Source organism: Actinia tenebrosa, unplaced genomic scaffold, assembly GCF_029948245.1.
Source record: "Actinia tenebrosa isolate PJP-AT-01 unplaced genomic scaffold, QUT_ActTen_1.0 PGA_scaffold10__47_contigs__length_13832649, whole genome shotgun sequence".
NCBI classification, from domain to species: Eukaryota; Metazoa; Cnidaria; class Anthozoa; order Actiniaria; family Actiniidae; genus Actinia; species Actinia tenebrosa.
The window spans coordinates 4,441,756-4,462,805 of NW_028292570.1; the positions used below are offsets into that span (position 1 = coordinate 4,441,756).

The 21,050-nt window shown below is 37.8% G+C and overlaps 2 protein-coding genes across 3 annotated transcripts; both read left to right on the forward strand.

The window, feature by feature from the left end:
- Positions 1-328: 328 nt before the first annotated feature.
- On the forward strand, positions 329-7,871 carry LOC116306573 (uncharacterized). Of its 2 annotated transcripts, XM_089026565.1 has the most exons (7): positions 339-686; positions 2,041-2,115; positions 3,106-3,414; positions 3,536-3,981; positions 5,139-5,312; positions 5,985-6,005; positions 6,426-7,871. In XM_089026565.1, exons 1-7 carry the CDS (start codon positions 608-610, stop codon positions 6,690-6,692), a joined length of 1,371 nt encoding a protein of 456 aa, XP_088882691.1. In that variant the 5' UTR covers positions 339-607; the 3' UTR covers positions 6,693-7,871. The 2 variants fall into 2 exon arrangements, with proteins under 2 accessions (XP_088882690.1, XP_088882691.1); XM_089026564.1 differs by having other exon boundaries at positions 329-686; positions 2,041-3,414.
- A 337-nt stretch (positions 7,872-8,208) lies between these two features.
- Positions 8,209-15,518, forward strand: LOC116306603 (uncharacterized). Its single transcript, XM_089026566.1, has 7 exons — positions 8,209-8,555; positions 10,250-10,684; positions 10,779-10,838; positions 11,181-11,314; positions 11,681-11,870; positions 12,860-15,068; positions 15,391-15,518. Exons 1-6 carry the CDS (start codon positions 8,498-8,500, stop codon positions 13,072-13,074), a joined length of 1,092 nt encoding a protein of 363 aa, XP_088882692.1. The 5' UTR covers positions 8,209-8,497; the 3' UTR covers positions 13,075-15,068; positions 15,391-15,518.
- The last annotated feature ends 5,532 nt before the right edge of the window (positions 15,519-21,050 follow it).

Consider the following 21,050-nt stretch of genomic DNA (forward strand, 5'->3'; position numbering starts at 1 on the left):
AGCTCTTCTCCCTGCCTCCTCTCCTCTCCTCTCCTCTCCTCTCCTCTCCTCTCTTCATCTACTATTGCAATTTATCAGTGTCAAATATTGACTACCTCATCTTGGACACATGCCCCTAAAGATCAACCTCAATTTCCTTACTCTTGGCTGCATTAATTCACCAGACAATAGGCTATCTTCTCCTCTCCTCTTTTCTCTTCCTTTAACTATCGCACTTCCATATGTCAAATATATAAATACCTCTTCTTAAATACGTGTTCCCTAAAGGTCACTTATATCAACTTCCTGACTTTGTCTGCATTAATTTATCAGACATTGTTTATACTATGCAAATATTTCGAATGCCGAAAACTCTTTTCATTTTCGAGTCATACAACTTATCATCTCCGTATTGTGTTTAAGCGCTCTACTGTCGCTTTCAGAGCTGTTTGGATTCTATCCACTAAACCGACAACACAAGTCTGTAACCCGCTCTGTCATCAACTGAGAGTTCTTAAAAAAAACGCCTAGAAAACGCAGCCCAAGTCAACAACGACATCTGCCATTTGCAGCAACTGTTGACTGAGACTGTTGTATCTCCTGAAGTGAACTCGTTTCTCGATAAACAATGGATTATGAAATGATATTTGGATGTCTCGTCTTTCTTGTCCTTTCGCTACAACCTGGATTTGCTAATACTTCAAGCGGTAAGTGGAACTTAAAAAGTCTCGTTTTTGTAACTGACTGCTCAATTTCTACCGGAGATAGTTTCACAGTGCACTTAATTTGGATGCGGAAATGAATCATTTAGTTATTTGAAATAGTACATTATTATCCTCCCAAAAAGCTATTAATGCACTGATAAAAATAAAAAATATTTATAATATAGAAAGAAGATGTTTTGGTTTCAAATCTGATACAGAAATAGAAAATTATTTGAACGATTCAAATTCATATAAATATATATAGTGTTTTCGATTTACTGGATTCCAGTGGGTTTTTGAGATCAGAATGGAGCTAGGTTGAACTGAAAAGCCTAGAGCAAAATATCATGAATGAAATAATTTATAGTAGGTTTTATATACCTTTATTAAAGCTCACTAACTGTTTAATGGAAATAAGTTAATTGTTTATGATGGCTAAGTACGGCTTCTTTAGCAATCAACATCTTTAGATCACTTCCAAAATAAATGTTTTTCTTCTTGAAAAAAAAAAAAATTAGTTCAAATATAAATACTTTGTTTAAAAATGCGTTCTATTGTATTGTTATGAGAATATAAGCAATTGATACATTTATAATTTTTTCAGAAATTTATTTGGCTTTTGATTCATTATTTGCTTTTTGGACATGACATGACCGAGGTTTTAATGCCAAGTCCTTGGTTCGTGTTCAGACAGGTTCAGTCCCAATGAGTGTTTGTCTTAACACCAAACGAAACATCATCATACTATAAGTAAACGGATGTATTTTGACAAACAAATTTGATTGACAGATTGAAATCAATCGTATGTATAGGTAATATATAGAGAGAGAGATAGTCTAATATACACTAAGGGGGGAGGGGAGGGGGATAGAGGAAGTACAAAAAAAAAAAAAAAAAAAGCTGCCAAGCGTGACATATGTATTGATGTTGACATAAAAGGTAGTATTTGATTTATCTGAATGATGGAGTGCTGTGCTGTGCTGTGCTGTGCTGTGCCGTGCTGTGCTGTGCTGTGCTGTGCTGTGCTGTGCTGTGCTGTGCTGTGCTGTGCTGTGCTGTGCTGTGCTGTGCTGTGCTGTGCTGTGCTGTGCTGTGCTGTGCTGTGCTGTGCTGTGCTGTGCTGTGCTGTGCTGTGCTGTGCTGTGCTGTGCTGTGCTGTGCTGTGCTGTGCTGTGCTGTGCTGTGCTGTGCTGTGCTGTGCTGTGCTGTGCTGTGCTGTGCTGTGCTGTGCTGTGCTGTGCTGTGCTGTGCTGTGCTGTGCTGTGCTGTGCTGTGCTGTGCTGTGTTGTGTACCTTAAGAGAGCCATATTGATTCTTACATTAAAAAACTAATGTATTTTTTTATGCATTTGTCTAGCTACAGCGTTTCCAGTGAGTACTACGCCTGCGTTAGGCTCATCGACTGATATAACACCATCTTCTAACACTAAAAGTAATAAAGCGACGATCAATGTATCTACCACTTTGACAATAACAAGTACCGCTTCACATATCAACTCCATTAGTGCACCTTCTAACACAACATCAGTATCTTATACAACATCTATTTATAAACTAGCAATAAGCAGTTCAAAGGCATCTCATAGTATTCCAAGTACCTCACCTGTTACGTCATCTTCTTTCATTCTTTCAAGCCTAACAAAAAGTCTTACTGATTTTTCTACTCCATCTGTATCTATAAACGAAACAAAACGTTCTTCTACAAGTACATCACCTATTGTTGGCTTAACATATACTTCTAAAACACACACCACGAGTCCTTTAACATTAATCACTACTTCTACAACAAGCACAACTAGCCTTACAACACCAACTACTACTTCTACAACACCAAAAATTAACTCTACAACACGCGCCACCAAACCTATAACACTAACCTCTTCTTCTACAACATTCACAACTGTTTTCACAAGGAACCTAACTACCACTGCTACAACACGCACCACCACTGCTACAACACGCACCACCACTGCTACAACACGCACCGCCACTGCTACAACACGCACCACCACTGCTACAACACGCACCGCCACTGCTACAACACGCACCACCACTGCTGCAACACGCACCACCACTGCTACAATACGCACCACCACTGCTGCAATACGCACCACCACTGCTACAACACCCACCACCACTGCTACAACTCCCACCACTTACCTTACAACACCAAGTACAACTACTACAACACTTAAAGCGAATGCTACAACACTTACCACAACTCCTACAACAATCTCAACTAACCCCACAACTACTACTACTACTACTACAACACCTAGTACTTATCTCACAACACTAACCATTACTCCTACAACTTCTTCCATCATATTTACCACAACTAATATAAAGTTTACTAATACCACTACAATATTTTCCACTAAGACATCATATAACGTAGATCATACTTATGTTACATCTTCAGCTAAACTTACTACTGATACAGTAACACTTTCTTCTATTACACCTGCGGCCACGACTAAGGATACAAAGTTCACTACCTCAAAAAGTTCATCCACTACTGAAAGTACGTATCTTCCATCTACTATTGGCACAATAACACCCTCCTCAACAGCTGCGTTTACTACCACTGAAACTTCCGCTTCTATAACATTCAAACCAACCACAACTAAATCTTTCACTGGTACAATAACAACCACTACTGAACCGCTGACCGAGACTCCATCTACGACTGAGCCTGTATCCACAACGAAGCCAACTCCTACAACTGAGGGTGAGTAGTTTTAATTAAGACTCTGTGCCGTTGAATAAATCCTAATTGCGTAGTGCGAACAAAGTTTTATATTGTATACAGTCACTGAAAATCAGATAAAATGTTTTTTTTAAATATTCAGATACCACAAAGACTCCTTCGAGAGTTTTCTCAGTAATCGCTTCGATTGGTTGTGAATGGAACGAGAAGTATGCTTTCCGGTACACAGAAGAATGCAAAAACTTCACGAAGCAACTAGAAGATGTCTTAAGAAAAGAACTCGAAAACCTGGAAGGTTTCATCGCAGTTTTTATTCTAAGGATCTTCAAAGGAAGCGTCCAGTTTGAGTTCGAAGTCTACTTTGATCAAACCTCTTCTGTTGATGAGGAATCTTTGAGCACTAAAATCAATCTTATAAAGGCTACGGACTTGGGAGAGATAAAGGTCATAAAGGTGAAGAATGATGAACGCAGTGATACGAGGGCGTCGCAGGGCACGTCTGAGCCGTTTCTGCAACTCTGGATGATTGTTGTCATAGCAGCTGGAGGCGTCATTTTGATTTACACCATCATTTTGATAGTATTAATGGTATGTATATAATAATAATAATAATAATAATAATAATAATAAATAATAACTTTATTCTTATATAGCTACGTTTCCATAAGTTCAAGACTGATTTACAATAGCATACATAAAACAAATTAATACAACTATTTACAATGATAAACTAACTATTTATATTTTTGCAACAACTTACAAATTTCTCGCGCGCTGATTGGTTATTTTTTTATCATCAATAAGAAGACAGACAGATAAAGCTGACGTCAACGACGATCGCGCGCTCTTTCTGTTGGTGGTTTAGACTGCTAAAAATGAGAAGTTTTAATCGTTTTTGTTATTGTGAAAAACAAATAGACATCAGTTTTTATGTGTGTGGAATATAAATATATATGTAATTCAATATAATTAATCAAGAACTTATGGCCATTTAAAAAGTTATAAAATAAATAAAATAAAATAATTGAACGAATTAAGCATAAACATCCCTGGTTCATATTCTCATATACAGACTCAGGCTACATACGTCTAAGATACAAATAAGGCCCTATGTGGCATTTAGGCTCGAGGAGGATAAGTGCAGGTACAGGTATCATACTTGAAGTTCTATAGGGATTGTCTCAATGTTTCGCGTGTGCAATTAGACTTACCAAGGTAATAGTATGTGAGCTCATGGATTATATTCACGTTATAAATATTAAAGTTATTATTATTAGCAGTATGAAAAATAATCATCATCAAGACTTTGAGCCATAACAATATTATTGATCTTATGATTTAAGGGTTTTTCTCAAGGTTCTCTGATTTTCCCCTCTCAAATCCTAAACCATGAATTAGCCATGCCCTGCCTGACCGACTTGATGGCCCATGTTTCAGGGTTCGATAGAAATTACCAAGCACCAAACTTTGTCTTTATGATAAATATTTTAGGATGTGCATACAGATTGACCAGTCCATTTAGCAAATCGAGGGCGACGGCATTCCACACTCGATAAGAGTACAGCCAAAAGGGGACCTCGATTTGTATTTTACCACACCAAAATTACTAACAAGCAATACCTCACCCTTTAATAGTAATCAAGACAATCAACGGAAAGAGCGCGCGCTCGTTAACGTCAGCTAGCCAATCAGCGCGCAAGAAATTAACAATTTGTGGTAAAGACATCATGGTATTATTTCTACAGGTTAAGATAAACAAGATGAAGAGATCATCAAGGTCAAGGTCTTTGTCTCACATTGGTGAGGAAGATGTGAGCTTTTTCAACATGAAATTGGTGGATAACCATCAGGGTGGAGCTGATACAAATGATCCATTTAGCTGGAGGAAAACCTCAACAGGCAACAGGGCAGAGCTTCAGGTAGCTACACACATAATATCACGACCAATACTTTGTAAATTGGAATTATGTACGTCAATAGGTAGACCTTTTTATTTTGACAAAAACAAATAGATAGATAGATAGATAGATAGATAGATAGATAGATAGATAGATAGATAGATAGATAGATAGATAGATAGATAGATAGATATATCAAAAGCCACATCTAAGAACTATCAATATATCAGACAAAAAGAGAAGAGAAGAGAAGAGAAGGGAAGGGAAGAGAAGAGAAGAGAAGAGAAGAGAAGAGAAGAGAAGAGAAGAGAAGAGAAGAGAAGAGAAGAGATAGAAGAGAAGAGAAGAGAAGAGAAGAGAAGAGAAGAGAGAGAAGAGAAGAGCAGAGAGAGAAGAAGAGAAGAGAAGAGAAGAGAAGAGAAGAGAAGAGAAGAGAAGAGAAGAGAAGAGAAGATTAGAGAAGGGAAAGGAAGGGAAAGGAAGGGAAAGGAAGGGAAAGGAAGGGAAAGGAAAGGAAAGGAAAGGAAAGTTATGCGTTGGTGAAGAAAAACAGAGCTTCAATCATTGGTACAAAGAACTGTTATTAGCCAAAATAGGAAGCATGCACGTTTTCATGTATTAGATTATAATATACCATTTCTTTAATGGTTTTTAATCAGTCTTAACCATGCAATTTTTTGTTTTCCTTTTTAGACATTTACGTCAGTTAACGAGGTAAGAAAAGCTAATTTGGTATACATAACTTAGGAAGAGAGAGGAGGGAGGAGAGGAGAGGAGGGGGGAGAGGAGAGGAGAGGAGAGAGGAGAGGAGAGGAGAGGAGGAGGGGAGGCGGAGAGGAGCGGAGAGGAGAGGAGAGGGAGGGGAGGAGAGGAGAGCGGGGATAGAGGCGAGAGTCGAGGCATGGGAGGCAGAGCAGGCCGTCGAGGGCGGAAGCGGCAGGGGGACGTCTTATGATGCCTGCGATTATCTGAGTCTATTATCTTCTATTCTTTCTCTATTATTTCTCTTTTTTTCTTCTCTTCTCTTCTCTTCTCTTCTCTTCTATTTTATTCTCTTCTCTTCTCTTCATAGCAGCAATTGTTGGAGTACAATAATCAATCTATACGTACTAAGTTTATTATTTCCAATTCTAGGCAAGCAGTGTCACCAAAATCGTTGATGACGAAAGCCCAAACAACGAGAATCACTCTCCCGCCATTAAATTGCCATCAGGTTTAGAAACGAGTGACAGCATTGGCGAAGCGAAGGAAAAGGAAAATGAAAATGCTGCACAATCTTCTGATGGCGATGCTGATGATGAAGAGGACGACGATAAGAAGAAGAAGAATGAAGAGTCAACACCTGATGGGCTCGACAAACTTGTCGTAGAGGAAGAACCTAATGTATCTCCATTTTACTAAGGATGTATTATTAAGGAGGACGTGTGATATAACTTTTTTCTTAAGTTTGAATCTCCCTTTTATTGAGGCGGATTGTCCGGTGCTCCGGTGCTCCGGTGCTTACCTATAACAGATAGATAATCCACCAAGACATAATATTTTTCTTTTACAGATCACGTTTCATTCTCTTGAGGAGAGGATTCTTTGTTTGAGTTGTATACTTATTCATGTGTTTTTTTCATGCACAACTGTAAAACAAAGAAATTATGCTATGACACGTGGTCTGAAATGGGAAAAAGGTGGATTAAGGTCTATTAGAGAATGCCATATCTGTAGAGACGAATTTTATAGAAGCAAGCTAAGGAAATAATGTGGAGAAATAGTGATCATTGTTAACCTATATGCTTGCTCTAAAATTAACAAATACACCCGCAGCCCGAATGAAGAAATAGAAAACGCGCGCCCGTGCAATGTGTGCAGTTATAAAGCACGCAGAGGTTGGCAGAACACGAGAGAAGTGTTAGGAGAAGCACGACGTGTAGTTGAGTGCTTCTCGAAACTTCTCTAGTGTTCTGCCAATCCCCAAGTGCCTTATAACTTCACACAGCATGCGCGCGCACTTTTTTAAATTTATTTTATAAAACACAAATTACAATAACCGTTATTTTAGATAGGGATGACGCAACTGAAAGTGCGCTTGCTTGCTGTGTGCTCTCGTAAAGCACGCGCTCACAACCAATCAGAACGCGAGAACGCTGAAAGTGCGCGCTGATAGACCACTAGTAGCGCATCAGCCAATCAGAGCGCAGAATCTGAAATAGACCAATAGTAGCTCAGCCAATCAGAGTGCAGAATCTGAAATAGACCACTAGTAGGTCTATACTAAGTGGTAATAGAATATTTTCGAATTTGTACAATTGGTGGGTTGCAAGCATTCCCAAGAGAGTCAAAAGACAAAAACATGGCGGCCATTGTGGTGCCGTTAACAATGGATGCTAATGAGAAATCTTTTGTTAAATGGCACCAACATTGCCGCGATGACGTAATGTGCAATCGAAGAATACCTCGGGTGTTTCTTGATTACAGACTCATTTAATTATGGAACTAGCTAAATAATGAAACATTTCTACTTGATTTTCTTTGTTTTTTATGTTATGAGGATTTATATTTCTAATATAGTCTTAATGATGTTTTAATATATGTGATCGTATTCAGCTTATTTTTTTTCTTGGAGGGGAGGGGGAGTGGGATTAAAATGCGCATCCCAAAATCGAGGGATAAGGGAATTTTGCACCAGTCCTTTTCGTCCTCGAGCACGTAGTTTTACATAGGGACAACATTTTTCCCGCTCTTCCCTGGGAATGACGGAAACCACAGGAAGCCCGTTCGTGCAACAAAGGAAACCCAAGTGCTATTCTGACACAGTCTGCAGGGGCGGATCCAGGATTTTGTTCAGGGAGGGGTGCTGTGCACAAAGTTAATCCAGGGAGGGGTGCACCCCTTAGAATCAAAAGGAAATAACAGTATTGAGTATCTTCGAAGTAGGGGAACAAAGTGGAACCAGGGAGGGGTGCGCACCTCCTGCACCCCTCCCCTGGATCCACCCCTGGTCTGTCATAACAACGTCTTGCGTCATGTTTTCATGTTGATTATGATCTTTGGTTTAAAATCTTCGGGCTTCCGTATTTTACTACTTGATCTTATGTTAAGGCCATTATTATGAGTACATGAGCTGGAAAGGACAAATAACTTTCCAGCTTCCTTAAAACCTCCCAACTAAGTTCGACATAAAAATTTGGAGAAGTTCCATCTTGACATGCGGCAAAATGAGTCACGTTTTCTTCTTGGTCTGTGCCCTGGTATTGTGTTTTCTGCTGATGGAAGGTATGAATTTCGTACTTTATTTTAACTTTTGTTTTAAAAGTTTCAAAGTTTAATTTTAATTACTAAATATCATACCTAAAACTGCACATTGATACTTATTCAGGTTGAGATTTCTTTATTATTTCTCTTTTCTTGTTTAAAAATATTCTTTATCAGGCAACAGAATAAAATAAAATTTTATAGAACATATAGCAATAAAGGTGAGAATATATTTTTTTTATATTTCTACTCTTCAGGAAAAAATCCAAATAAGTCATAGATTTCATGAATAGTTAATAACTTCACTGGCGTCAGTGAAATCTCTCCTCTGCAGGTGAAAAAGTCCAAAACAAAAAACAAAACAAAAAAAACAAACTTATGACTATGAGGAAAAATACACATATGAACACAAAATAAATATAGAAATTTTGAATTTTGTAAACTCTTTCGAATTGAAATCAATTTAAGTGGGCAAAGAAAATATATATGTGATGACCATCATGTTTATCAAACATTCTCACTAAAAATATAAGTACTTTTTTGTGATTCCGATATATTCTTGTAAGATTCATCGCGTTCTTAACGCCACTAATCAGTAACGCATGTCAGAACGAAAAGACCATAGATGTCCTACATGATTTTTCATTGAAAACACTGGTTTTTCTACTGAGTTGTTTATAAAAAGGAAGCCCGATAACAATTCTTTCCAGGCTATTTCCTGACCCGCTTTCTAATGTTTTAAATCCTCTACAATGAAGAATTGAGTTCAGATATACAGAGTGATCGAAATAAATCGTATTTCCATTCGATTGGCTCAAGGAATGATTCACAGTATGCACTTTTTTCTAAGGCAGGCATGTCTAGATACCCGGCACCCGGAATCAATTTTCAAAATACTACATACCTGGCAGCTTTTGGTTTTCATGAAAAATCCTAAGCCTTAACCCTAACCTTTTGAATCCCTGAAAGTTATTTCGAGATGTGATTTTTTTATGAAATAAAAAGCTGCTGGGTATCTAGTATTTTGAAAATCGATCCCGCGGGTACCGGGTATCTAGACACTTCGATCTTTCAATGGAGACAGAAACTCGAAATGTTCTCACGCTCCGAGCGTCTTAACTGAAATTTACGTCAATGAGTTTCAGGATTTTGATCTCGTTTTGTACAAATATTTTCTTATGTTTCTCTATATAAGCCAGTGAAGAACTGCAAAAATTCACAATTTGTAAACGTTTTCAGAGCGTACCTCCTTCATCAGACGTTAGTAACAAATGTAAAGTAAGCGGTTAACCGCGGGGGACCTGCACATATTTGCATAAAGACAGAATTTCATGCACGATGAAATTGGGCTTACAATAAGTCCATTTCTGCAAACAAACCTTTGTTTATCAAAGTCCTTGTATCGTTCACTGATTTATTGTAATCCTTAACTTTCAATCGGCAGGGAATAGAAACAGCTAATTATCTTCTTTTTTGTTTTAAAAATATTATTTTCGTAGTTCTCTCATAGTTCGTAGTTGTATCATGGCACACCTTGATGGCGAACGACACTTCTCGCGCTCAAAAAATAGGCCTTCAAATGTTTCCAAAGAAAAATTGTAAAGCTTTTGGATTGATTTGGTGACTGATTTCGCGCGGTAACGAATTAACGAAGAGTAACAAACCCTACAAACCTTACAAGAAATAACAGTGTTTTTTAATACTTTGTCCCGCAGTTAGACCTTCTCCGACACCTACAGCTACTGCAGGTGCACAGGCAACTACAACGACCGCAGGAAGTGGAACACCGACGGCCACTACATCTTCTACTACTTCTACCCCGGGTAGTGGAGCCACACCTACCACAGCTGGAGCAAGCAGTGGAACCACTTCTACCACAGCTGGAGCAAGTAATGGAACCACTACTACCACAACTGGGTCAATCATTACCACCGCATCTACTACGACAGGAGCAGCCGGTAGCAACGCATCTAACACGGCTGGGTCAGGCGGTAGCCTCGCATCTACCACGGCAGGAGCAGGCAGTAGTACTATTTCTACCACGGCTGGGTCAGGTAGCAGCACCGCATCTACCACAGCGGGTTCAGGTGGTAGCACAACAGCTACTACAAATGGAGGAGGCGGTGGAACAACAGCTGCAACTTCAACAGGTTGGTGTAAAAGCATGGTAAATCACAATTATGGAATAAACTTAAATCCTCAGGCTACTTATAATTCTTATATATATCTCCTTTATTTTTTTAGGAACAATTCAGCCAACTTCAACCTCTTCATCTTCCAGTGGAAGTACCCAGACCCCTGGAGGTATGAGAGAATGAGAAAATTATTTCACGAACTTAATTTCAAAACAATAGTATGGATTATTTAGGAACTGAAAAGATTATTTATAAGAGTAGCCAAACGACAATGAATAACGTTAACTACCAACAGAGAAAAAGTAGTACTGCTGTCATGAAATAAAGAATGCGAGACAAGACCAGTAGTACTGACTGACATTAACCAATGTCTACAAATTGTTGCCTGAATCATAAACTCGATACAACCATTGTAGCTATGCTATTTCTTTTGCAAGCAGTATTACCTAGCGTCGTAACACCGCCTTTATTTAATGACGGTTCTTGACCTAGTATTCGTTTTCATCCGCAGATGCATATTCTACTGCACAAAGTCCAACTGGAGAAATGTCAACAACCAAAGCGAAACTTCCTTACGCTAAAGCAACAATTTCCGCACGACTTCAAGGCACTTTTACTCATGATCTTAAAAACAATAATTCAGTAGTAAGCAAATGTTTTTATTCTTCTCATTGTTCTTATTCACGTGAATCGCTTTGCCAATTGAGCTGCACACACACGGGAATCGATCCCAGGATTTATTACAACGTGAAACTACCATTCGCTTTTAATGTGATTAAATGAAATTTAGGCAAAGTTAGACTCCATCTGTGTAGTAGCGAATAGTCTACGATAGCCACTGTTTCCATTTGTTGTCTGCGCAATGACCACCTATATACGTTAAACACACGCTATCACAATCACACGCTATTCTTACAGCGTCGCCAAAAGATAAAGAAATTATACTCAAGAAATTGATACATGAATGTTTTCATGATTATAACCTAAGGTGAATTACGCTATTTCATTTAGGAATTCAGAAGCAAAGCCAGGCAATGTGAAGATGCCATTTGTCCACTCATTACAGCAAAGTTCAATAATGGAGCAGTAAAAGAGTGTCGGGTGAAGGAGTTTATCAATGGGAGTATAATAGTAGTGATGATTGTAACCGTAGACCAAGAAATCACCAGCATTCCACCACATACTTCCTACAATAATATCAGTAAGTAAACAAAAAATAGCAAACAAATAAAACAACAAAAAAACGAAAAATCATATAAACTTCCCAATGACCTACTAAGAATAGGTTAGAAACGTGAAATATGAGGTTTATGGGTCCAATGTAGGGAGAAGAGTTGGGAGTACCCGGTACCCATTATGCACCTCTGAAGTAAAATTTGTTTTTAAATATCTGTACTGTCTGTATAAGGCAAGTATGCTAAATACCGTATTTTCGTAATAAAAATGGACAGACTGTACTGAGCATTTCAACGGGTTTCTGAACGTGGAAGGGTATTTACAGGTGCCTATTTAGTACGTTTGTTTGATCTTACCTTTTATTGGACCATTCTAGTCATTTCTGTGTACTAGGCGCTGTTTCAGGATACTGCTGGGTTTCGTTCCCCACTTTTTCGGGTTTTTCGAATGTCCATAATAAACCAACCAATAATTGATCGTAGAAGATAATATAGGTAAGTTGTAGTACTTGGGAACGAGGTTATTCCGGGCGAAAGCCCTTGGAATTAAATTCGGAAAAATTAATTTCCAACCTCGCTGGGATTCGAACCCACGACCTTCGGAATTGTACTACCGATGCTCTACCAGCTGAGCTAGAGGTCAGACTGAGAGCAGGCCGGGGTGAAATAGATGTTAGGTCGCGGTAATTATGATGCAAAGATGAGAGTACTCATCATTTACTCTCATCTTTGCATCATAATTACTGCGACCTAACATCTATTTCACCCCGGCAAGCTCTCAGTCTGACCTCTAGCTCAGCTGGTAGAGCATCGGTAGTACAATTCCGAAGGTCGTGGGTTCGAATCCCAGCGAGGTCGGAAATTAATTTTTCCGAATTTAATTCCAAGGGCTTTCGCCCGGAATAACCTCGTTCCCAAGCACTACAACTTACCTATATTATCTTCTACTATTTCATTAGTGCCACGCGGTCCACATACTCCAATAATTGATCGGTTTTCTCTTTTTTTCTTCTAGTAATCAACGCTCTTTTGGAAGCCAATTCCACAGGCAACTTAAAGGGATTTAATCTTTATAGTGTATACGTCAACTCTGTGGTCCCCACACCACCCACAGCTCAACCAACAGACGGTGATGACGGTTTGAAAAACATTTTTAGCACCGGTCATTATTATCGTCTGGGGGTTGGAGGATTTTCTTGGGCTGACGGGGGTGGCTCGTTTTTTAGATAACTGGAGGGGAATCCGCCATGTATTGACAGGTATCAAGAGAGGGGATTACAAAAAGATAGTGCCTCTTTTGGTTGGGATCAGTGAATATTTATGATCAGTCGCAATTTCCTCCGACCCTTCCTGGGCGACGAATAATAACCGGTGCTTTAGGTAAAAAAAAAAAAAAAGATAAAAAAGAGTGTTCTTTCGAAATCATAAAAAATCACAATGAACCATTAACTGAGAAAGAATGGTTCGATGAAACGTAGAATTTGTTGAGCTGAGCTCATTTATACGTAGCGCGTTCTAGTCGACAAGAAACGTAACGATACTGGATGGATCACAAATATGTACTGAAATATTCACGACGTACAGATATTGCCGAAAAGATCTAACGGAAAACAACTGTCGGACTAAGTTGGTCTGTCGTAGGGATCGGAACCTGAAATACGCAAAATGTTGAAACTTCAAGTTGACTTTTAAGAAACGTTTAGCATAAAAAAATGAGAGATTACGTTTCAATGTCTTACCGCTCGGACGTTATCCCTAGGTCGAGAATACGTTCTACTGTATGGTTTTGTTTTGTTCATCAAGGCCACCGCATGCGCACATGCATGGCCACGGCTCCGAGAGTCTTTTTATATAATTACGAATCGAAGTTTCTAGTTCTCAAAATTTACACCGCTTTTTACAGTCTCCAAAATCCGAGTCTTGTGGGACGAGCTGGTCTGACCACGAGACTGATACACACCCAAGTGTCATTTTCGGATCATTACCAATCGACATTTTTCAATTGGCATTTTTCACATTTCAAACCGCGTTTTACAGTTACCAAATTCCGCGTGGAGTCTGCGTTGACTACAACTCAGAGCCTGACCACGAGATGATAGAAGACATATACCTCATTACAAATAGAAGGTGCGTAACTGGGTATTGACGTGGTCAATATCTGGATACATACCTCATTACAAATAGAAGGTGCGTAACTGGGTATTGACGTGGTCAGTATCTGGACACATACCACATTACAAATAGAAGATGCGAAACTGGATATTGACCACGTCAATATCTGGATACATACCTCATTACAAATAGAAGATGCGTAACTGGATATTGACGTGGTCAATATCTGTACACATACCTCATTACCAATAGAAGGTGTGTAACTGGGTATTGACGTGGTCAATATCTGTACACATACCTCATTACCAATAGAAGGTGTGTAACTGGGTATTGACGTGGTCAATGTCTGGATAAACAACTCCTTACAAATAGAAGATGCGTAACTGGATATTGACGTGGTCAATATCTGTACACATACCTCATTACCAATAGAAGGTGTGTAACTGGGTATTGACGTGGTCAATGTCTGGATAAACAACTCGTTACAAATAGAAGTTGCGTAACTGGGTATTGACGTGGTCAATATCTGGACACATACCTCATTACAAACAGAAGATGCGTAACTGGATGTTGACGTGGTCAATATCTGTACACATACCTCATTACCAATAGAAGGTGCGTAACTGGATATTGACGGGTTTAATGTCTGGACACATACCTCATTACAAATAGAAGATGCGTAACTGGATATTGACGTGGTCAATATCTGTACACATACCTCATTACAAATAGAAGGTGTGTAACTTGATGTTGACGTGTTCAATATCTGTACACATACCTTATAACAAATAGAAGGTGTGTAACTGGGTATTGACGTGGTCAATGTCTGGATAAACAACTCCTTACAAATTGAAGGTACGTAGATCAATCTTAAAGTGTTCACTATATTATGCTGAAACCTGCTGGACACTGAAGTTGCTGAGAAAAACATGCAATGTTCCTCAACCTTCCCCTGCGCAATTGTGTTGCGCGACAAAACAAAAGGTTTGTTACAGTTGCAGGATAGAAGAGATGTTACAAACGACAATGTGTCATACGTTGAGAAAGGCTTCGGCAGCCCTAGTTCACCGCATATATGAGTGTAGAGAAGCATGAATTCCTCAAAATTCAAGGTAAGTAGCTATCAACCATCAAAAGAATATTCAATTAACTGAATGAATCTCATTCCCAGCCGTCTACAATTACGGGCAAACAATGCCCGTCATGTGCTCTCAACTAAATAATTTTCTTTGCTAGCTTGGTATGGTATCAATCAGCTGAATTAATCTCGTCACCAGCCTACAATGACAGGCAAATACTGCCCGTCATGTGCTATCAACCAATTTTATTGTGCTGCGCGATAGAAAAAGTTTTGTCCTTGCTCGCTTTCTTAAATGAGTTACAAGTGTTGCAAATGTTATCCGAGTTTGATAATATCACATATATTCTCCGCAGTTCAAGTGTTGTGGAGCATCAGGACCAGGGAACTGGTTGACCATTGCAGGAACTCATTCCACCAAGTTCCTGCAAATGCGAGGGCGTTAGCAACGACAAGTTCAGCATTTATACTCTAAACCTCTACAACAATCCTTTTCTGATTGGTCTCCAGTAACATCGGGTGTCCCGCAAGGTTCAATTCTGGGGCCGATCTTGTTTCTGTTATATGTAAATGACATTCCAAATGTAGCCACATCAAGCATCAAATTGTTTGCTGATGATACTAAGATCTATAGACGACTAACCGACGTTGGGGATGTAACAGCTCTACAGTCGGACCTTGCTTCTTTAGAAGACTGGGCGGCGGATTGGCAAGTCAAGTTTAACCCTAAAAAGTGTGAAGCCATGAGGATAACTCATAAGGGTGATAAGAATAAAACACAATATCACATATCCGACACAGCATTAAAGAACGTACATGACTACAAAGACCTTGGAGTTACAATGTCGAGCGATCTAAGTTGGTCCAAACATGTAGAAGCAATTGTACATAAAGCAAATAAAGTCCTTGGTTTAGTTAAGCGTACCACGGGTAGTAGAAATAAGGAAATCTTTTCCATACTCTATAAATCACTGGTCCGTCCCATTCTGGAATATGCATGCCCAGTTTGGGCACCACACCTAGTAAAGGATATCCATGCAATTGAATCTATACAACGAAGAGCGTCACGCATCGCACTAGGTCAAAAACGACAAGAGATGGCATATGAAGACAGATGTAAGATACTCAAATGGAACTCTTTGCAACTTAGAAGGGAATTCCTCTCTCTAGTTGAGTGCTATAAGATTGTACACAAGATGAACGGTCTAGATTTCAGTGACTATTTTGAACTTTGTAAAAGTACGAAAACGAGAGCTAATCACCAATTTAAAATACAGACCAAATCTGCTAGAATAAATTGTTACAAATATTCTTTTTTTGTGCGAATAATCAAATCTTGGAATGATCTTCCTAATAACGTAGTAAATCATACAGATGAACCCAACGTAAATAAATTTAAAACAAGACTTAAGAAACACATGAACATTTTTTGAAGTTAGTATTGTACATATATATATATATATATTATTAGTTCTTAAAATTATTTATTTATTTTTAAATTAGGGGACTTATATAGGGCTAACCTCAATGTCTTCCTTTTCAAAATATGTAATCTACATTTTGAATAAAGTATTATTATTAACAAAGCGGTAAGGTTATGCAAATTTGTTCTGTCATAGCTATTAGTGTTGCAATCCACAAATGATGACAAAAAACTCAAATGACTTCTATTACATCACACTCATTACATATTGGAAGTATGAACCTTGATATCTCCAAGATACATCACTCAAAAATTTTATAAATAGTTCACCATTCAAATATTCACCGATTCATGTAGAATCAATACTGAAAATATTGAGTTAGGGGAGGCGGCAATAAATTACATACAACAATATTCAAGATTTAAATTTTTCTAACTGTGAAAACTCATTCATTACAGTAGACTAGCCATCTGAAAACAGGTAGCTCACTATTTAAAAAATATCGTTGTATTCAAGCATTTAGTTTAAGAGAGAATTCTTTTCATATTCAAGCAGTGAGCGCCAAAAACTTTTTTCTTGAAGAAAAGCTGTTGTACAAGGCTAAAATCTTGTTATTCAGAAAGTTTAACTTGTTTGGAAGTGGAGATGACCGGTGAAAGTGGAATCAAAGTGTTAACCCAAAGCAAAAATTTTATTCGAAAATGAGGTTTAGGCCTTCATTTGCTTATTTCCCATATATTTTCTATAAAAATATATTTTTTTATGCTAAACGTTTCTTAAAAGTCAACTTGAAGTTTCAACATTTTGCGTATTTCAGGTTCCGATCCCTACGACAGACCAACTTAGTCCGACAGTTGTTTTCCGTTAGATCTTTTCGGCAATATCTGTACGTCGTGAATATTTCAGTACATATTTGTGATCCATCCAGTATCGTTACGTTTCTTGTCGACTAGAACGCGCTACGTATAAATGAGCTCAGCTCAACAAATTCTACGTTTCAAAACGATGACAAAAAACTCAAATGACTTCTATTACATCACACTCATTACATATTGGAAGTATGAACCTTGATATCTCCAAGATACATCACTCAAAAATTTTATAAATAGTTCACCATTCAAATATTCACCGATTCATGTAGAATCAATACTGAAAATATTGAGTTAGGGGAGGCGGCAATAAATTACATACAACAATATTCAAGATTTAAATTTTTCTAACTGTGAAAACTCATTCATTACAGTAGACTAGCCATCTGAAAACAGGTAGCTCACTATTTAAAAAATATCGTTGTATTCAAGCATTTAGTTTAAGAGAGAATTCTTTTCATATTCAAGCAGTGAGCGCCAAAAACTTTTTTCTTGAAGAAAAGCTGTTGTACAAGGCTAAAATCTTGTTATTCAGAAAGTTTAACTTGTTTGGAAGTGGAGATGACCGGTGAAAGTGGAATCAAAGTGTTAACCCAAAGCAAAAATTTTATTCGAAAATGAGGTTTAGGCCTTCATTTGCTTATTTCCCATATATTTTCTATAAAAATATATTTTTTTATGCTAAACGTTTCTTAAAAGTCAACTTGAAGTTTCAACATTTTGCGTATTTCAGGTTCCGATCCCTACGACAGACCAACTTAGTCCGACAGTTGTTTTCCGTTAGATCTTTTCGGCAATATCTGTACGTCGTGAATATTTCAGTACATATTTGTGATCCATCCAGTATCGTTACGTTTCTTGTCGACTAGAACGCGCTACGTATAAATGAGCTCAGCTCAACAAATTCTACGTTTCAAAACGATGACAAAAAACTCAAATGACTTCTATTACATCACACTCATTACATATTGGAAGTATGAACCTTGATATCTCCAAGATACATCACTCAAAAATTTTATAAATAGTTCACCATTCAAATATTCACCGATTCATGTAGAATCAATACTGAAAATATTGAGTTAGGGGAGGCGGCAATAAATTACATACAACAATATTCAAGATTTAAATTTTTCTAACTGTGAAAACTCATTCATTACAGTAGACTAGCCATCTGAAAACAGGTAGCTCACTATTTAAAAAATATCGTTGTATTCAAGCATTTAGTTTAAGAGAGAATTCTTTTCATATTCAAGCAGTGAGCGCCAAAAACTTTTTTCTTGAAGAAAAGCTGTTGTACAAGGCTAAAATCTTGTTATTCAGAAAGTTTAACTTGTTTGGAAGTGGAGATGACCGGTGAAAGTGGAATCAAAGTGTTAACCCAAAGCAAAAATTTTATTCGAAAATGAGGTTTAGGCCTTCATTTGCTTATTTCCCATATATTTTCTATAAAAAAAGCCTGACAAAGCAACATTCTAACACAAATGCAAAAAACATCTTTGTGCAATCGAAAATACCGCTTCAAACAGGCATTTTATCATAGTACATCAGTTTCTAACTGTTTAAAAAAGGTTTTGAGTTTTAACCCAAAACGAAAATTGGGATCAAAACTCATACGAAAGTCTAGTTTTTGGCGCTTTTTGCCATTATTGCTCATTATTGAAAATAATTTCCTCTTAATACGTAGGGCTTCTCTGTATTTTTTATTTTTATTTTAAACGAATAACTAAGCTTCAGTCCATAGTAGCCATTTCAAGGTTATGAAAATACACGTGTTAATCTATGTACGTAATTATTGAAAAATGCGTGGCACCCATATGTGGAAGGGGGTCCTGAAGGGGTATTAAAAATGTCAGCTTGGGATTCGCCATTTTTGGGATGGGAACATGGGATTTTTCATGCACTGGGAATGGGATTTACAACAAAAACAATCAGAAAAAATAGGGAAATGAAATTGAGGTTTGTGCAAAACAAAAGCTGGGACTATGGAATTTGGTCAACACGGCGAATGGCTGAATGGGATCAGGACACTGATTGACATATAAGAATAGCGCAAGCTAGCTACTGATAGAGCTGTCAAATAGTCAAAAACGGAACAAAACAAAAAGCAACTAAACAGTACAATTTAAAATGATAAGAAGAAAAATATGTAATATATACAGTATGAGTGGCCGTGTTGTATAAGATATACAAAGTACTCAAGGCGTAACCGAGAGTTTGTATACAGTCAATTCAAAAAATGTTGTCGTCGACCAACTCAAGCCTACGCGACTGGACCGAAAGGAACTCTGGATAGCAATCATTGAAGCCAAGTTGAGTACATAATCTTATCTGACTAGTTATGCCTGGTTTACAGCACGAACCTTCCTAGGCGAGCGGGAAGTGTGTTGAAGGAGACGTTTTTTTTTAATGCCTTCATATTTTCGGCATTGTGAACTGAATCATAACTACTTTGTTTTTCTTTCCCTAAACCCAAACATGCATTTGATGGATTGTTTCTCGCCATTATTATCTTATTACTAGCGGGAACAATCAATTCAGAACAAATGTTTAACCGCTTCAGTGATTTTTACCCACATTCCTTTCGGTCCAGTCGCGTAGGCTTGAACCGGTCGACGACAACGTTTTTTGAATTGACTGTATCGGATACAACACGGACACGAATACTATAGATTGCTTGTCAAACGTCTAGGTTAGTTCCTTTGTGTTTCAATAAAATTTTCAATAAGATAAAAGTGAATCTGGCCAAGAAAATCCAACTTAATGTTCATTCAAATGAACAGGATTCTGTATCAGATTGCACAACACTCTTCACGGTCGTGATTTCTGTTGTGTTTTCCTCCTGCATTATTAATGAGTTTGACAAATAAAATAATAAAAATTAGAAATTAAACAAACGAACAATAAGACAAAATTACAATTAATTGAATTTCAATAATGAAAAATAACTGTTAGGCAAAGTCATTCGAACTCCATTGTTTCTATTAGTTACAACTCTTAAGGTGTACCTTATCTATTAGAGCGTATGAGGTATTCGATATTTATTAAAACTTGACGTAGCAGATTGCACAAATCTACACAAATTAGTAAGGTCAGTGGGCCTCAGTAGACCGTAGATCTACAAAATTAATTTTTGCGCTAATTTGTACTATTTAATTTGTTTATAGTTCTATTTTTTCACGGTTATATGATATTTTTACCACAATTGTAAATTTTCTCGCGCGCTGATTGGTTAAAAAACGTCGTAAATAAGAGGCCATACCAACAAATGGCGTCATGCAAGATTTCGTGCAGTCTATTTCCTAGAGTTTTGTGAGTTTTGTAGTAAAAAACAAATTTACGATGGTTTAGCGTGGTATGTCCTCTTATTTACCACGATATGACGCCAAACGTTGGTCAAAATTAGTTATGGACCCACTCGGCTTACGCCTCGTGAGTCCATAACATTTTGACCAACTTTTGACGTCATATCGTGGTAAATAAGAGGACATACCACGCTAAACCATCGTAAATTTGTTAAGTAAACTATTCGCGAGCTCAGTAGAGTGACGGCCGTTAACCCATGAAATAAAAAAATGTTAGTCAACGTGTAATAGTCAAATAGACACAAAAGAAAACAATGGAATTGGGGTCTACTAATGTGTATTAGTCTAACATCTATTCTTACACTTAGACGACCTAACTTGTCTTAATACAATCATGATATCGCTTGATGCAATGATGGGC

What these genes read in the sequence shown, in the direction of transcription:
- LOC116306573 (XM_089026564.1), top strand. Translation starts at nt 608, where the DNA reads ATGGATTATGAAATGATATTTGGATGTCTCGTCTTTCTTGTCCTTTCG. An exon ending in TCATTTTGATAGTATTAATG is followed by an intron (nt 3,982 to 5,138) that starts GTATGTATATAA and finishes TTATTTCTACAG; the next exon opens with GTTAAGATAAACAAGATGAA. An exon ending in GCAACAGGGCAGAGCTTCAG is followed by an intron (nt 5,313 to 5,984) that starts GTAGCTACACAC and finishes TTTCCTTTTTAG; the next exon opens with ACATTTACGTCAGTTAACGA.
- LOC116306603 (XM_089026566.1), top strand. Translation starts at nt 8,498, where the DNA reads ATGAGTCACGTTTTCTTCTTGGTCTGTGCCCTGGTATTGTGTTTTCTG. An exon ending in AAGTACCCAGACCCCTGGAG is followed by an intron (nt 10,839 to 11,180) that starts GTATGAGAGAAT and finishes TTTCATCCGCAG; the next exon opens with ATGCATATTCTACTGCACAA. An exon ending in TACTTCCTACAATAATATCA is followed by an intron (nt 11,871 to 12,859) that starts GTAAGTAAACAA and finishes TTTTTCTTCTAG; the next exon opens with TAATCAACGCTCTTTTGGAA.